The sequence below is a fragment of the Fundulus heteroclitus genome, chromosome 10 (assembly GCF_011125445.2).
Source record: "Fundulus heteroclitus isolate FHET01 chromosome 10, MU-UCD_Fhet_4.1, whole genome shotgun sequence".
Classification (NCBI taxonomy): Eukaryota; Metazoa; Chordata; class Actinopteri; order Cyprinodontiformes; family Fundulidae; genus Fundulus; species Fundulus heteroclitus.
This window is the reverse complement of record NC_046370.1, coordinates 24,719,630-24,738,615: the sequence shown is the minus strand read 5'-3', so window position 1 is coordinate 24,738,615 and position 18,986 is coordinate 24,719,630. Positions and strand designations below refer to the sequence as shown.

General features: G+C 39.8%; 1 protein-coding gene and 1 long non-coding RNA gene across 2 annotated transcripts in view; both read left to right on the top strand.

Annotated features, from left to right (window-relative positions):
- Positions 1-18,986, top strand: part of ryr2a (ryanodine receptor 2a (cardiac)) — a 597,233-nt gene that overhangs the window by 90,395 nt on the left and 487,852 nt on the right. Inside the window, exons 6-7 of the mRNA XM_036142377.1 lie at positions 967-1,079; positions 1,715-1,814. Coding sequence (XP_035998270.1) covers positions 967-1,079; positions 1,715-1,814 — 213 coding nt within the window. The remainder of the gene's footprint in view (positions 1-966; positions 1,080-1,714; positions 1,815-18,986) is intronic.
- On the top strand, positions 15,086-16,365 carry LOC118564388. The gene is made up of 2 exons (XR_004931827.1): positions 15,086-15,221; positions 15,336-16,365. It is a non-coding gene; the product is annotated as an uncharacterized LOC118564388 (long non-coding RNA).

Here is an 18,986-nt window from a genome sequence, read left to right as displayed (position 1 = left end):
GTGGGAAAACCCAGCACTCAACAAAAAACGTGTTTTTTCCCCAAGCAATTTAGGAAAAATAAAAAAAATACATATATATATATACTGACAACAAAATAACCATGGGTTACACTGGGTTTCAAGAGCAACTAGAGTGGAGCCTCTGCTGTCTGTTGCAGATTTGAGTGAATAAAGTCCTGATTCCACGGTCGGTACAGTTTGTGGACTCCTGGGTTGGGTCCCAGCACCAACAGCTCTCTCTCTCCTGTATTGTATTAGAGCTTGAAGTGGTGATAACATGAGTGAAAACACAAAAACAAACAAAAAAAACTGAGCCCCTCTGCTGCTAATAGATAAGGTGATCATCCTGGAACTTGAAGCCGAAAAAGATAGGCCACTATACCTTTGAATATATAGTTTGAAACTGTGACATTTGTATGAATGACATAGTGAACATTTGACTTAGAAAGTGAAACCCCATTTTTTTCTTCTATGACAGGCTAAATAACCAAAAATATTGCTTTTATTTTTTGACTGTGTAACTTTACAAACAGTACCCTACCCCATAGTTTTCGAACTTTGGTTGCAGCTGCTGACGATAATCATCCCAAATGAAGGAAGTCTAAGAAGAGGACACAAACATGCTTGGATTGTTATTCGCATTTATTTTTCTTCATCATACCACTCCAACAGTTTTGTTTGCTCCTCTACGAACTATTAATGTTTGCTCGAGCAAAGATTTCAAAATACATTTGTCAGGCCTTTTAATAGAGGATAAGATAAAAGCGGCACAAACCTACCAAAGCCTTTTATCAGAGGTGGAGTATAGTAATATGTAAGACTATGTCCTTTATCCCCTGCTTTTTAGTTAATGTGTGTGTGTGCATGTGTGTGCGTGCGTGCGTGCGTGCGTGTGTGCGTGCGTGTGTGTGTGTGTGTGTGTGCGTGTGTGTGTGTGCGCGTGTGTGTGTGTGTGTGTGTGTGTAGGTGAGGCGTGCTGGTGGACCATTCATCCAGCATCAAAGCAGCGTTCAGAGGGAGAGAAGGTTAGAGTGGGAGATGATCTCATCCTGGTCAGCGTCTCCTCTGAAAGATATCTGGTCAGTTGTTCACCTATGGGAGAATGTTTGAGCAGCACCAGTCTCTCATTTCTCTCTTTGTCATACTTGCCTTTCAAATCTTGTTCTCCTTTTTTAATTTTGCCTTTTCCTTTTCTAACTTTGCTTTAGCAGCTTGTCATAAACTATATTGGACATATTCTGTTAAAATTTCACCAAGGAAACCACTTGTTTACTTTTTAATATATACTAAGGTATAATAGCAGACAGACTCATTTTCTCAGATGTTGGGTTTGTCCAAAACGCTCTGAACAGTAAGGAGTGCTGGATTTTGAAGTCCGCTTGGAGGTTCAAAGCTCCAGGTTTACATCACTCTGCATGAGTAATGACCATACTGGTTATTACTCATGTTATGTTGTTATGTTTATAAAATACCTCCTTTTACACACTGTCCCGAGTACTGTTTATTCATAAATAAAAACATCTTCCTTTCAGTCAGCAAAAAGACTGTGCCGATTGAAAAGACTGAATGCTCATGTAATGGTGAAACAAGAATCTCTAGTCTAACTGTCTTCATGCAGAAAAATTCTTTACTGTGCGCAGATATATTTTTTGTAGAAATAAAGAATAGAAATATCTCCCTGTCTGTTTAATTTGACTTGTCTTGTTTCTTGTAGCATCTGTCCTATGGGAATGGCAGTCTCCATGTAGATGCAGCTTTCCAACAGACACTATGGAGTGTGGCTCCCATCTGTTCTGGCAGTGAAGTAGCACAAGGTACGCCTTTGTACAGTTTCTTTCTCCACGTGGGTCAGTTTTTTTCCTCCTTTTTAAGCTGTCTGAGTGTCTGTGTCTAATCCAAACAGCAAGCCAATCTCCAACCTCTTTTCTGCTGAGTTTTTAACAGAACATAATAAAAGATGACAATGATACTTACACAATTAAATTACTTGCTAATCCATTTAAAAAAGAACCAAAACCCAGTAGGCAAGTAGAGTCATTCATACATATTTTCATGATCCTTGGGTGTAAGTGCTTTTGTTTTCTCTTGTCTCTTTGTTTTCTTAATTTTCCTGTTGTTTAAACTGTTGCCTTAGTGGTTCATTCCTTTGGGTTTGGTTTCTTATATTTTTGTGTTCTGTTTTCTGTTAAATCTCTACTAGATTTTCCCCTTGGTTTAATAGTTTTTTGTACCTTTGTTCAGCTCCATGTTAATTAAGCCACTTCAGCAGGTGCTTCTTCTGCCCCTGCTGCTACACTCCATCTCCTGATTAGCTCAATTGTATTCAGTGTTATTCTCCAACTGTCCCATTGCTTCTTATTGTTCTTTGCTGGATGCCTCCATTGTTCTGCCTCATACTCCATTCCTCCATCCTCTGCCTGTGTTTATGCCTAGTTTTCCTTGTGCCTCCACATCTGTAAGTTTTTGCTTTATTTATTACTGCCGAAAAGTGTTGGTTCGACATCTGTGGTTGTGTCCTTTTCATACAAACACGGCATATAACTTGTAGAAATGTTCACCTTTTGAGGAAAACTGGTTTTCCTACCTAGAAGCTGACAGAATATCTGTCTTTTACTTAATTTTAACCTTTTTTAGTTATATCTGTTGTAATAGAGTGTTATGAATGTGACATTGTCAATAATAATGTCCTTCATGTATTTGGTACCAAGCTACTTCTAATAGGGTAGTTCATTGTTATTGTTTTGATGCGGGTTTTTCGCGCATGCGCACCGGACTGGTAGGCAAAAGGCGAACACAATGGCGGACGCAAACAGAGAAACTGACGAGTTCTCCACATATTTTTCTTCTTTAGATAACATACTACAAGATCGTTTTAAGAATTAGTTGATGGTTGATGGTATCAGATTGCCAGATCCACACAGCAAAAGCCTGAAAGGACGGTGCGAGTCTGTGAAATGCTGGCCAAGTGTTCCGTACCGCGACATACACAGCTGCCTTATAAACACGCAGGCCAGTACAGACGAGAGAGCATAAAAACCATGAAATCACTGGACGGCTACAGTTATTTTATATCAGGAAAAAGGCTCCAGCAACGCCCGCGATGCCATGAGGGATTAAGCGGTCAGAAAATGGATGGATGGATGGATGTTGATCACATGTTTGTGCAACAGCAGAAAGCGGCTTTGGACACAGGCCGCGTCTCAGCAGAGAGGAAGACCCGCCCGGTAGGTTAAAAAAAAACATTTTTCACTACGGATTATTTAGGTGTTTTTGTCTTGTTAAAATGGGTGGCGGTGTCGGCGACATTGCAGCGTAAACACAGAAGTACTAGCGCCCGTCAACGGGGGCGTAATAGCAGCAGCAGCAGCTGCTGTAGCTGCTGCTGCTAGCTGCTGCTGCTAGGTGCTGCTAGCTGCAGCAGCGGCTTCTCCGGCCCGTGTAGTGTTTATGCAGCAGCCGCTGGCTTCTGCTGCCGCAGCCCTGCTGCTGCTTCAGACAACGGCTGCTGCTGCTACCGCTTCTCCGGCCCGTGTAGCGATCGCCACATCCCCTCCGCCGCTATTTAAGTAGAACAATGACTAGAGCAGAATTAAGTTGTATTTACCGGAGATGAAGTGTAGACTGCAAATTCTGTCGTAGTATGATGGCTCCCCCAGTCCATTGGGAGTGTCTGCCTGCGCTCTTTTCATTGAAAATATCCATTTCTTTCTTCGTCCTTCCTCCTTCGCTAAACGACAGAAACGTACATCCAACGATTTGGAATGCCTCTCTGTGCAACCGGGAGCGCAACAAGTTGTAGGCATTGTTTAGATTCCAAAAATAAACGAAGTTAAAGTACGCTCTAAATCACCCGTTTTGTCATGTAGTAGACGAGAACAGTACTGTTTTTGCCTACCCGCGGGACCCGGATGCAGCGCTGACGTCACGCGGGACGTCACGTGTGAACTACCCTATAGCTATTAGCCACTGTTATCGTGTGAAATGTTTTTTAGCACTTTTACCTAGTCCACATATTATAAGCGACTTTGGGCTTGTTTTTTTTTCTGTCGATTGTAAATTCCATGAGTCACAGGTTGCGTTTTTTTTGGGATGGTTTCTGATCTTTAAATTGCTTATTTGGGCTCTAAAATTAGCAACTATGAACGCGGGTTATGAAGAGACTCACTCGCACTGCTGCGCTAAAGACACCCTGAACTGGCTGAATTATCACTCCACTGCTCCACATACACACATATTACCTGAGAAGGAGATGAAGACAAACAAAATAGTCACTGTCATATTGAATTAACTTACCTGCCCATCAGAAAGCCTGCAACCTGTGCAACTGTTTTGAATCCTTCATTAATTGTCTCCACTCCACCTGGTAATAGCTACGCCGATGTAGACTCTCATTTTCCCACGGTTATTACTTCTTTTTCTTTTCTTGGTTGCTTTCTCTTCCCTCTCGGGCAAAGAGTATGGATGGTCCTCCATTTCAACAGAATGTTGTCTTTGGTTGTTTTATACTCCTCCTCCACCAACAGCACATCTTCATAAGTAAAACACGTAAGGCTGACAAGTTTGTCCCCTTTCAGCTGCTCTAATCAACAATGGCGACAAATAGCGTCTTCCATTGGGTGCATTTATAAACTACTCATTATAAGCTATGAGACAGCTTTCACGTTTGATACGATTGTTATTAAACTTTGACCGAATATGTATTTCTGAAAGTAATACTTGATTTTTTCTAATAAAAAGCCAAATTTGTTACATGCTGTCCCTTTAAAGAGGTGCCCTGGGACAACGTTAATAAAAAGCTGGAAACAAATGGAGGTCCAGAGACCTCAGCTGATTAAACCACACATATTTAATACAATGGAGCGCAAAAAGTTTAATCGCTAATAGACTGCAGTTTGAGGGATATATTGATAGATTGGAAAAGGAATCAGAGATAAAATGCATTCAGGAAACATGGTTAAAACCAACATTAGACTTTGCAATTAGAGGATATGATGGAATAAGATGGGATAGACAGGAGGGAAGAGGAAGTAGGCAGGGAGACTGGTCTTGGCCTCAAGGCTGGTCTTGAGGTTGTTTTTTTCCCGGTCTCAGTCTTTGGCTTGGCCTTGTAATGTTGGGCCCCAAAAAAATTGGTCAAGGCCAGACCCCGTAAATTTTTCAAATACTAACGCAGGAAAAAAAGCAAACAAACTGAATGGATGTATCCCTCCAGATTCACAGCGACCCAGATCTCTTCCCCCACATTGTGCCTACATAAGGTGAGAATCAACATCGGCTGCAAAACCAACGATTAATGCTCTGTTAGCAAGACTAATTTACATTACAGCGTGGATTGATTGCAGCGCCCCTCTTCCCGTGCTCCCGAGGATAACTTTTGCATGAAATCTGAATGCAGTCAGAACTGCCTCTCGGCTCTCCCACTCAGAAAGTTTGATTTATCTCACCAGTCTGACATACATTGCTTCTCATGTAAGTTCCATGTTTATGTGTAAATTTTCAAAGCTGAGAAGTGCTGTTAGCATTCAGCTTTGAGTTTACGGGGTGGGGGGGGGGAAGAAGAAATAAAGAAGAAATAAAAATGTACGCTGCTGTTCCGTACACAGCACTGGCCAGAAGGCCGACCCCCACCGCTTCCTGCATGTTGAAACAAGTCCCAAATAAAATCAATATGAGAGTAGCCGTGTCATACTTTGTAAGTAGTGCGTTTAATGCAATGGGACATTACACAATTAGTCTATAGATGTCACAAAGCACCACATGCAATTGTGCATGATATAGGTCATCCATGTCTTCTTTTTAGGTATGTTTTCTACATAGTAGACAGGGTTTGATGCACTACATTACTGAAAATTGTGAATGACCCCCAAGTAGGCTATCCTGTGCCTGTTGCCCCGTCAACTGTCTCAGATAGTCGTTTTGTAATCAAATTTAATTTATTTACGGCACTTTTAAAAACAATTACTGTTGGTTAAAATGCTGCAAACATAATTGACACACTACTTCAACAATTCAAAGTTAAAAACATAAAAAAATGTTACAAAACTAAATAAAACCACAAGATAGCTTGCATGCTGCATTAGAAACCAGCAAGTACGAAAGGATTTAAGCTACCAAGTTTACATCCGAATGAGCTCCAGGTTTTTATACAGAAGAGTTCTACTGTATCCTAGACAGTAGATGCACAAAATACTGAGAGGTTTATGCAAACAGGCATTCAAACAATAAAATAACTGGAAAACCCCTCCTTATTATTTAATACCCAGAAGTAGTTTTAGTTGAAGATTGAATCATATTTAATTCTGGATGTTGTGCTTTAAATTATTTATTTTTTATTTTGTTTTTTAGAAAAAAAATAGTGTCCCAAAATATACGTCTAATTTTAAATATTTAGCCTTGGTCTTGGGCTTTGCCTTAGAGGCCCTGGTCTTGGTCTTGGTCTCTGAAGAGCTGGTCTTGTTTACATGACTGGAAGTAGGTGTTGTATATTGATAATACAATATCAAATTTTAGAAAAAAAAGAATAGATTTGGAATACATAGTGGTAATATCTGTAAAACTATAACAGTTGAGTTAGTGGGGGAATAATGGAGTATCTTGAAGGGAACGTAATATGGTGTGCGGACTAAGGTATTAGAATCAGAATCAGAAATACTTTAATAATCCCAGAGGGAAATTACAGTTAGCCAATACCATTAGCATAGTATAAGGTGACCAGATTTCTAAAATCAAACCTGGGGACATTTCTTGCTCGTGGATAAAAATCAATACATCTAATCAAGATGAAATTAGGAAACGGGGACAGTAATGGTTTCATTTATTTTTACATGTTTATTAATATTTAAACAATAAAAATCAAGTGTAAAAGACAGGAATGTGCCTCTCCAGACCTTTAGTGCATCCTAAGATTAATAAAATCAATAAATAGTGTTATTAATAGAAACTAGAACTGTGTCTCTGGGTTGGGGCAAAGTGGTGGGAGTGGGAGTGGAGGGGTCCAGAGTAGTTAGCAGGGTTTTTCAATTTTGTGGGGCTCAAAGAGCTCTGCCACCCCCTAAGGGGAAAGTGACATGAGGAAAAGAAAAACCAGTAAATACAAACATTTAGCCTGTGGCTGTCTGTGGAGACAGAGTCCCCCAAATTTCAAAAAAGTGCAACAAATACTCATTCTGTTCACGTCTACATACCTATGAGAAATAGGTTTTTCTGCGTTAACATCAAAAAGTAGCAGTCAAGCCCGCTGGTAAAGGATGATATATGTTTCTTACTGTCAACTGACCACATAAGGGTTCTGTGCATCACAAAGCAGATTAATTTCTCCCACTAATGAGCTATAAGCACATAGAGCACATAGTGCATAGAGCCTGTTTGGAACAAGACATTGTCCAATGGATTGTGGTGATGTGAGGTAAAACAAAGGCACAGACTTGGAAAACCCCTTGACATGAATGCAAGTGATTTTGTGTGTAGTGCAGCATGAGCATGTATAAACTTACATAAAGTGTGTATAACTACATTATGTGTATGGTAGTAGCTGATGTGTGAGTATATTGTTTGATCCTTTAAGGTGAGTTAACTCCGGTCAGTGAGTCAGCTGACATGAGATCATCTCTGGTTTCTTCAAGGCCTTCTGTGTCTGAAAAGTCATCAGCCATGGTATCCAAAGGTCTGGATAAAATAAGAGGAGAAGAGGATATATTATGTGCAGAACTGAAATTTTTAAAACACAAGGAAAAAAAATACTAAACTGCCTCTTTATTGTGCCACAGCTAGGGAAGTGCAGCGAAACTCATGTTCAGTGCAGAGACTCAGAAAGAGGTTATATCCTCAGACAATTGGGCTTCTCAGCTCAAACCTGAGTATATTATGTCAGAGCTTTATTACTTGAACTTTATTAATACTCTAAGTAAATATTTCTCCCTTCTCGTCAATCATTCTTTACATCAATATTCCTATTTTCCTCCACTCTCATTTAATCTCCTTACTGTCTTCCTATTCTCTTCCTTTCACCTCTTGTATCAATCTTACATTATTCTAAAACAGAGACATTATATATTTAACATCACTTCCAAAAACATTAGATTGTACAACATGAAAATGTCCTATTATTATTATTATTATTATTATTATTATTTCCTCTGATTAAATACAAAAAATGCTAATTACCACAATACTAGGAGATACAAGCAAAAACAACATAATAAATGAACCTTAAACAGGCAGTTATCTCTTCCTCCATCGTTCTCAGATCATGTAAATATTTTCTCATTCAGTTTTCCTGTTACTGACTCCTATTTTTTCATGAGGAACTTTCATAAATCAGAACTGAGCAGTAGAAAAGCTAAACCTAAGCCTGGAAGTCTATGCTCATAAATCACAACCATAAATCAGCAAAACAACTTGTAATAACTCTACTAATAACTAACTATCTGAAATATAAAGTAAAGGTCACCAATCAGTTCTAAAACCTCTTTAGACGAACCCTTGTTGATCCCTGGAGAACCAGCATACCAGATTAGCGCCTTACAAAGAGTTTTCAATCATTCTGTTACATTTTATCTGAGTGTCTTTTACTCATGTGAGCAGCAACTCGTGGTCTTGTCTTACTTTTTATTGATTATTTTTTAACCTGGAAAAAAAAAAACATTTCTCACAGGATCAGCTTGATCCAAATAAAATGAATCGATTATCACACTTACCATAACACAGCAGCTCCCCATCAGTTGCCACCAGTTGACAACGACTTTCCACTTCTTCTTCTTCTGTTTTAAAAGTGGTGCGCTCGTCTTCTTCTTCTTCCTCTTCGTGTTTTAATGGCATCTGACATCCAAAAGGATCATTACCGCCATCTAGTGGTGCGCTCTGTTCCTCGTCTTTATATTATCAGCAGCGCAACCGGCTACCGCAACACATTTTCCCCCTCGGTAAAATCGGGGACATTTCCGGGGACAGCTTTAGCCGGGGACAGGTGGTCCAAAACGGGGACAGTCCCCGGAAAACGGGGACGTCTGGTCACCCTAGCATAGTATTGGTAATGGCTTGAACATGTATAGCACTTTATCATGTCACCCACACACACATTCACACCCTGACAGTGGTGAGCTGTGTTTGTAGCCAAAGATGACCTGGGGCAGACTGACAGAAGAGGGGCTGCCATACATTGGTGCCACCGATGGGGGAAAGCTAATGATAAAAATGGCATAGAAATTGAGGATTTGATAGAAGATAGAAGGTTCCTTATAGTAGATCTTCATTAGATAATGCTGTATCAAACTTTAAAGAGTCTGTCCCCCTTTTAATATCCTCAGTATCACAGAAATGCCCTGCAGATGGCAGCAACGTTTTCATCCTTCAGAAATTGATTCTGTCATTGATGGTGTAACTTCTACGTTGCATTTTGCATTAGACAACATAACCCCAGTGGTGTAGTGGTCCCTGGAGAAGTGGGTATACTCTCCATTTTTGCCCTTTTTGACGCAGCCCATAAAAATGTCTTTTTAGAAACAATGACATGTAACACTGCTCTATTTAGTTTACCCAAAAATCCGTCAGTAGTGTTTACTCATTGGTACATTATTTCTGCAACTTGATCTTAGGAAGGAAGGATTATGAAATCACTAAACCTATAATGTGCGCAGTACAGTGATGCAGTAGTTAACACTCTTTCCTCACTGCAAGAAGGTCTTTGGTTTTATATCAGCAGGATAGGACATGAAATAATCATGTTAAAGTAACTAAACTTGCTTAAATAGATCCAACCAAAGCATGAATTATTTTTTGGCAGAGCCAGCATGGAAGGAAATTTTAACTTTGCAATATCTACATTCTGGCCTTGAACTGTTTGTGTAGTTAAAATGTGTCCAAATGTTGCTCCGTTTTGTTTCACTCATGATTACAGCATGTACGCTGTTGTGTACGCACCTTCTTCTCTCTCTTTCTCTACTCAGGGTTTCAGAAAACTCTATTGTAGTCCCGCCTTCTTCTGCTGTAGTCTCAACTTTTCCCTTTCGTGTTTGCTGCTTCTGCTCTGTGCTGAGAGTGTGTGCTTCTGTGTCTACTCTGTAGCCCTTCCCTGCTCAGAAACACAGAGCAAGGGTGCTCTGCTCTCTGTTGCGGTAGAAAAGGTGCTCTTCACTGTCCGCTCGTGGACAGAAACAGCTCAGTGCAGCTTTCAGGTACAAAAAACAAAAAAGGTCCTCAGTGATATGAAGGTAGTTTTGTGTCTTTATTATTCAATCAAAAAAAAGGTTGCTTAAATCAGAAAATATATTTTCAATTAAAAAAAACTTCACCTTAATGAAAAAAAACTTTCCAATCAAAGAAAAAAAGTATTTGAATCCAAAAATATATTTGAGACTCAAAAAAATACATTTGAACACTGATTTTCTTTGATTGAAAATGTTTTTTTTTGATAGAAGTCCGTTTTTTTGTTTGAAGCAACGTTTTTAATTAAAGTAGCATTGTTTTTTGATTGGACCATTGGGTAGGACATTTGTGTCTTTATCATTCAATCAAAAAAGAAGTTGCTTCAAACAGACAAACAAGAGAATCGATAAAAAAGTCACTTCAATAAAAAGAAAAAGTTTTTGAATGCAAATAAAATATTTGAGACTCCAAAAATTGCATTTGAACACTTTTTTTTTAATATTGAATTTTTTTTTTTTTTGATTGAAGTAATCTTTTTGTGTATGGGGTATACATGGGTAGGACATTTGTGTCTTAATCATTCAATTCCAAAAAAGTTGTTTCAACCAAAAAAATATTTTCAATTAAAAACAAATTTTAAATGCAAAAAAAACGTGCCCGTCAATAAAAAAGTATTGAAGAGAATGTGTTTTTTTGTTGTTTTATTTGAAGTGAAAAGAAATTTGAAGTTCAAATTGTTCTGATTAAATAAGGTTTTTTTAAGAGAAAAAAGTTTTAAAGTTCAATTTTTTTGATTGAATAATTTTTTTTTGAAGTGAAAAAAGTTTTGAAGTTCAGATTTTTTCGTTTGAATAACTTTTTTTAAAGCTCAAAAAGCTTTGAAGTTCAAATTTTTTCGATTGAATCATTTTGGAACGAACGTTCCGCGGTGGGCGGGTGCTTCTCTATTGGTCAGACATGTTTGATTGACAAGCGTCTACACCAACGACATCTTTCTGACAAAGAAATCATGTTCGCCACTCGCCAGAAAGCTTTTTACCAGCAAGCGAGGGAGCAGCGGTGAAGTTGTCGGTAAGTAGATAAAACAGGTTGAAAATAATTGGTGTCATGTTATTAGCTTATTCTGTTGATATTTACAATAAATTGTACGCTTACTAACTTAGTTCACGTTGAGGAATGTTTGTAATGGTGAGAGGTTAGATATCTAAATATTTTCAGACAGGTAAGCAAAGTGGGCGAACCTAGTTGATAACGTTCGCCGATTGGCCCCCACACAGCAGCTTGCTATGTGCTAATGCTACTGTGTTGTGTTACACTGAGTAAAGTGGCCACAACGCTGCCTGTTTAGTAGATGCTTTTATCTTGAGAGCAGGATATAGGTTGCTTAAGCTGCTGTTAGTGGAGGTGCATGCGCCCCCCCCCCATACAGGTACCGCTGGGTTCCGTGTCGGCCAAGTGCAATGTACTGCGCGGGTATGGCAGGCCGTTTTAACATTTATTAGCTTGACTGAATATGTATTTCAGACATCTCAAATACATTCCTTCCTAGTCAAAAATTACATTTCAGACATCTACAATAACATTTGTCCTATCTAAAATAAACATTCAGGATGTCTAAAACTGAATTCCGACTAGGATGAAATCTAATTTCAGATCTCCATAATCCAGTCAATACTAGTCATAATTATCATTTCAGATATAAAAAATAAATAAAACGTTCTAGATATCCAGGTATATAATTCTTGACATCAAAAATATATTTCTACTAGTAGAAATGACATTACATATATCCACTACTGATTATATGACGAGTTAAATTGGAATTTCAGATATCTAAAATTTCAATATGCCTATACAAGGTTGTGTTGTGAATTGGCGCTATATAAATAACATTTAAATAAATTGAATTGAACTTCTGGTCACAAGAAACCAAAACTTTTAAAATGAGATTATAGAATTGTTACATTACAGTTAATCTTTCTCCTCTTCCCATCTCTCAGAGTTACCCTAAAAGCCATTTTGTCTTAGCTGATCAGTGGAGTGGACATGAGTATTTCTCCAGCCAGCCATCAAATAAACGTCACATATTAGTGCTAGGGTATTTTGTATGTCAGGGTTCGTTTTTAATGATGCCTTCCTCATTCTAGTGAATTCAGTCTATTTTAAGCAGAGGAATTTTTAGTCTTGGGTAGCCATTTAACTAACCATCCTTTTATGTTTCTTCTGCAGCATTGGAAGCAAAGTTGTACTACTTTGTAGCAAAAATTATTACAGTCTGTGTGGTCCGTGCAGGAGTTGCCCACCATTTTTTCTCAGAAAGGCTGTTTCAGCAATTTGCGGGCTTCCAAAGGCCCCTTTCAGACCAGAAGTTCTGCATGATCACAAACTCCGGGAGCAGCGAATCAAGGTATGAGTATAAGCTGTCATTTTGCAAACCATTTCAAAGTTTGTAATCACCTTCAATACTTTTTAAATTGCTTAGTCCTGGATAAGGTGGGCCTACCACAGATGAGGCTCAACAGCCTCTGTGTGAAGTTTGCATGTTCTCCCTGTGTATATGTGGCCCCCTTCAGGCACACCGGTTTCCTTCCATTGTCCAAAGACATGCACTTAGCATGAGTTTATTGGTGGGACTCGTGTCCATCCATCCATTTTCTGACCCGCTTAATCCCTCATGGGGTCGCAGGGGTTGCTGGTGCCTATCTCCAGCGGTCACTGGGGGAGAGGCGGGGTGGACTCGTGTATTCATCTTTATACAGACAAAAGAAGGTGAAATATGCTGGTAAAGATTCTCAGTCATCCAGGTCATGGTCATTCCAAAAAAAGTAAAAAACAAAACAACTGGACTTGTTTTCCGTAGTAGAAGACGTTTCGCTTCCTCTCCAGGAAGCTTTCTCAATTCAAAAAGTCTGGAGTAAGTTACTCCAGACTTTATACCATTGCCAAAGAAAGGCCTTGTAATGGCTTAGATAACATGCAAATTCAACCGAAACAGGTTATTGCCTTGTAAACCAAGCCAATAACAACCCTAACGAATCCTCTTTTGAACTCTGGTATGTCACCCATAATGTTGTGTGCATTGCAATATTTTGAGCAAAACTGTGCTCTTACCCTGCTAATTGGACCTTCACACTCTGCTCTTATTGGTTCAATGTGCAATTAATGAAGATTGGCCACCAGGCTGGTCCAATTTAGCCATGAAAAACCTCCCACACTAAAATGAGAGGTGTTTCAGTTTCATTGTCCAACCCCTGTAATAGAGATCTGCAGCTCATTCAGCCCTAGCTAAAAACAAACCCTTGGACCACAGTCTGGATGAGGTCTTTCGATTGGCTCCCTCTCTGTCAGAAGACAGACTTTTGAGTTATGCTGCTGGTCTATAAAGCTCTGATTGTTTTAGGACCAGGATCCATCAGTGGCCTTCTGATCCAATATGAATCTCTAAGACCACTCAGGTCATCTGGATGCAATCTTGACCGGTTCCCATAGTCAGAAGCAGACCTAAAAAAGCTGCATTTAGTTTCTATGCTCCACATGTCTGGAACAAACTCCCAGACTCAGCTAAAACATTTTTATGTAAATCCAGATTAAAGACACACCTGTTCTTAGGTCTATAGTTAATATTAGCCTGGCGGCCCAGCATGCTAATAATACGCTGAGAAATGCAGAGTGGTCACCACTCCGCGGTGCAGGCAGCCTTTGAAAGCACCCATGATTGTTTTGGTCTACAGACAGTGCTCAAGCACAACCTTGTGTCAAAATAATGCTTATTGTTCCTTTAATAAATTGTTTGTTTTTCATGTTTGTTTTTTTATATGTACTTTTTTAATGTCCTCTGTACCTTGCTTTAAGGTTTTTGTAGAAATTGTCTTGTACATTAGATGTGCTTTAGAAATTAACTTGCCTTGCCTCTTAGGTTTGCAGAGGGCTTCAAGACCCTGGGGCTACTGAAAGAGCTCCAGAAAAACCCAGCTGTTGTTCCTGACATGTCCGTGTGTGAGGAGAAAGCCCTCACTGCCAGGGACATGAGCCACAGTGGCCTATTCTGCTTAGGGCAGCAATCAGCGCGTTCTAGAGAACCAATGGGGTACCGCGCACGTGACGTCACCGTCTCAAGAGCAACGCCCCTTTTGCCGCTTAGGTAGGGCATACAGGAGAGAACGCACGGATAACCCAGCTATTACAAGCGCAACAGAACCAGCGATATGACCGACTTTACAGCCGTTAAACTTTCCCAAGACGATGTCCCAGGCACACGGTTTACTGGTCGAACTGTCGAAGAACACACCAACCTTCAGCTCAAACGATGGCTTGAGTGTCGAGGGCTTAAAAAAACCGGAAACCGGGCCGAGTTGATCGAATGGTAAGCTTTGTTTTTTTTTCCTGCGCGGCGATCATGGCAGCGTCGGCCGTTTTTTTTTTTGTTGTTGTTGTTGTTTGCAATCACCGTCCAGGAATGGGTATATGTTTAATGTTTGTCTCATTTGAAATGTTTTTGAGTAAGCTATCCTGGTAGCAGGCTATCATGTTAGCGCCTGCTACCATGATAGCCTATATGCTGTCATGGTAGCAGGCGCTACTTTATTAACATGTCGGCCACCAAAATACTCTTACCTTGACTTGATGTCGCTGGAATTGGGTCAGGATGTTCTTCGGTTGGGCCCTTTCCTCCGACAAAATGCTTGCTACATATGTACTTGAATTTGGTAACTTTTTCCGGGTTGAACTGTTGTGTAGGCCGACCGCCCCGGTGTACCAAGCGCACATTTCTCCTTGGCAGTCTTGAAGAAAACATCCTTCATATGCGGCCGATCAGCGTAACTCGAGTCGCTGTTGCACGTTCCATAGCAACAATGTTTAAAAACCATGGTCTTAGATTTGGAAAAAGCAGTCGTTTACCGAGTAAAACCTAGGCTAACGCACGTCTCTTTTACAGCAAAACAGCGGCGGGTTTCCGGAGTTTGCCCCACTGCGTACCACGTGATGTGACGTCATCGTGACGTTGTGTTTCTAAAAATAGCTCGCGCGCGGTACCCCATTGGTCTGCTTTTGGAGAGACTGGCTGATTGACATTGAAGGTCTGTTTTTGCATTTTAGTAAATTTACATCAATTTAAAATGACTTTGTACAATACATCAGGGGTATGTTTTCCATGTCTAACAGTTGTATTCTTTTATTTTTCTGTCTTATAGAAGAGGAGGATGGTCCACCCTCTCTCTCGATGATGTTCACCTCTGGAGCCTCTGCCATCCCTCCACTTGGCTTTTCCTGCCAGCCTGAAATCCAGTTTCTGCATGACACCAAGACAATTTACCCAGAAGCCAATACTAGTGTTGTTGTCCTGTTGTATCTGTCGCTGCACTCCTCCTACAAGGCTTTTAGAATATACATGATGGAGGGAATTTTGCAAGCTTCGACCTTTGGAGTTTCTTAAATGATCACGAATGTGACAGTGAAAGGTTACGCTGTAAGGTGATGACGGGTTTGCATGTTTGTCCAGTTGTTAATGTTTTACTTAATTTTAAGGTAAAACGTGGTTTTACAAGTCTGAAAAGTGCACCAGGGTTTAAAAAATACGGTTCATAAGGTTTTACTAAAAGCCTTTAGCTGGTTCTGAGGATAAAATATCAGAAGACTGTGCCAGATGATTTCAGGTTCTGTCATCCAAAACTATCATACGTTCTCTTCTAGGTTTGTCTTTATGGCAATAAAGAAAATACTCAAAATTTAAGTTTGATACATAAAAAAATATTAAACTGAATATATCATGGCCACTAATGACAAAGAAAAAAAATAAAAAACAGATATTTTTGCCAATTGGAGGGAGAAGTTTGACACAAGGAGAGGGCCAAAATAAAAATGTGTTTTTTAAAAGAAAGGGAATGAATAAATTTTGTCCCACTTCATTATTGTGTCCCACTTGTTGATTCTTCACGAAAACATGCAGTTTTATATCTTTATGTTTGAAGCCTGAAATTTGGCCAAAGGTTGAAAAGTTCAAGGGGGCTAAATACTTTCAGAAGGTTCTGTATGTGAGATCATGTTTGTCCAGACAACTCCTGCATGACAGCAGCTCCAGATGGAAGGGAGAGGTTGAAACTGAGTCTGTTTGTTTACACTGAACCTACTAGTAAGAAGGCCTTCCCATATAACTCACAGTATAAGATATGTAAACTATATAGAATTTCCCATTAGAGTCAATAAAGAAGCTGTTTTATATTACCTAGTCTGTCTGATGTGTTTGTGCATAATGTGTACAGTCCTTTGGAGTTCTTATGGAAGAGATGTTGTGAGCCTCTGTCATCTTGACTTAGTTGGGCATCTAAATTTGCTAAACGGAATCTTTCGCTCAGAGCACCAATAAAACGTGGTAGGCTGTGGTAGAAACGCAAACATCCGAAGGTTAGGTTAGGGATACAGTGACGGTTTTCATGCTTCTTCCTTTTCCTGAACCAAAGTTTACAAGTTCCTCACAGCGGCCTGACTGCAAGGTTTCATCGGACCGCACCCAACAGAGTTATTTCAGAATCAGAAATACTTTATTAATCCCAGAGGGAAATTATTTTCGTTACACGCTGCAGATATAAAAACAACATAATTATATAAATACAACATTCCCCACAAAAGAAATATACATATGTAACTATATATATAAATATTTACAGATCTAAAATAAAGTGATAATGGCAATGTGCAAAAGAATGAATAAATGTCAATAATTGTCAATAAATGTATAATTCTGCATCAGAATTACAGACGGAGGGATTGTAAAGGTTTTATGACCACAGGCAGGAATGATTTCCTGTGGCTCTCTGTGGTGCATCTGGGTGAGAGGAGTCTTCTGCTGAAGGAGCTCCTCTGCTGGGCCAGTGTGTCATGGAGAGGGTGTGAGACATTGTCTAAGATGGACTGAAGCCTGGACAGCATCCTCCTCTCTGCCACGGTCGTCAGAGTGTCCAGTTCCTCCTCCACAACATCCCCGGCCCTCCTGATCAGTTTGTTCAGTCTGTTGTTGTCAGCGACCCTCAGCCCACTGCCCCAGCATGTGACAGCAAAGAAGATCGTGCTGGCAACAACAGACTCATAAGACATCCTCAGTATTGTCCCGCAGAGGTTAAAGAACCTCAGCCTCCTCCAATAAAGAGTTGGCTTTGGCCCTTTTTGCAGAGCGCCTCAGTGTTACTGCCAAATTGTACCATATTGACCAGGGAAACTATCAAAATAGGCTGAGAAGCTATTCTGGGTAAATCAAAAAAATGTGTAAGTCCTCTGGATGTTTTCTTCTTTAATAGATACGTTTCATCTCTTCTCCAAGAGACATCTTCAGTCTAAGGGCTCCCAGCAAGCCCAGCCCTCTAGGCAGAACTTTGAGAATTAAGCCTGGTATACAAATACAAACCAAACCATGAGCCTAACAACCACTTGTTCAAATTTTAATCATGGTCTCCTGTTCTCAGAAGGCTGGGCCATGCTTGCAATAACAGCATTATAAGAGGAAGACAAACTGACCCGGAGACCTCCACCCTGTTTAACGATGGGCGTTTTTTCTACACAAAACTGGCTTCCTTTACTCCTCTCTCAAACCACCGTTATCAAGGGTGAGAACAAACTTTTGGGCTCAGTTCTTTCCTTGTGTGTTTTTGATTGGCTTTTTTTGCACCCTGTGATGGTGTCTTGTATTAATTCCTCACTATGAAGGGACAAATAGTTGTGCCTTGCATATGTTTGTGCTTCTGCAGTTCTGCTATGTGCGAGCATTCTCATTACCCTCATTATTGCCTATGTTGATGAGGCGCTAACTTTTCAAAGAAATCCACCACAAGGAAAAAAAGTTGGTTGAAGCAATCACCTTTATTACACAGACATATGTTCTATTGTCATTACGGTCACTTGTCAGCAATTTCTGATGACAACTCAAAAATTCAATAGAGCAACAAAGGAATAAAGTTATCGTTTACATTGAACTGTAGTCTTCACATTCCTCTAGCACAACTGTTAGGTGATGATGAACATGTTTAGTTGCAGGAATAATAAGGCAGAGGCATTTAAAGAGGTTTTCAAAATATCTGTGATACAATAAATCCTATGTCAAAATAGATCCAGCTTTGTTCTGATGATTCTTGTCTCATACAGGATTTAAAAAAATACTGAGAACTGAGCCTGATATCCAGTGTTGGGCACATTACTTTGAAAAAGTAATTAGTTATAGTTACTAGTTACTTCTCCCAAAAAGTAACTGAGTTACTGCACTAAAAAAGTAACTAGTTACCAGTAAAAGTAACTATTGCGTTACTTTTTCGTTTCTGGCTTTTTTATTTTTATTTTTACAACTTTTTTGCTGCCATGTCCTTTCAATGCCCCCCCCCCCCCCCACAGACACACACACTCCCCCTTTTGTGTTGAACAGTGAAGTGTGAGAAAGCAGCTTTAATTCTCCATCACAAAACTTTCATATTGCGCATGCATTGACTTTTTTATCAATGGTTGATCGGGCGCTGTGTTTTGTTACCTGACTGATATCATCTGGTCTGAAGTCAGACATGCTGAGTTTGACAAAGGGAGAAAGAACTACTCAGCGTAACAGCTTTCTACTCAGTGTAGATGAGCCGTTTTTTCTGAAACGACGCTCAGAACAAAGACGCACAGCGCAACCTGCCCAACCATAAAGGCGTCTGGCCAACCCATCAATCAGTGGTGCGCTCCGATCAGCACCTGGCGCTCACTGAGCCGGCCGTGGTACACCATCACACCAGAGTTGCAAAATGGTTAAAAAAAACTTGGTTTATTATTATTTTGTTTACAGTTCAGCTTGATTTTTGTATATTGTGCAGCATAGCTTTGCT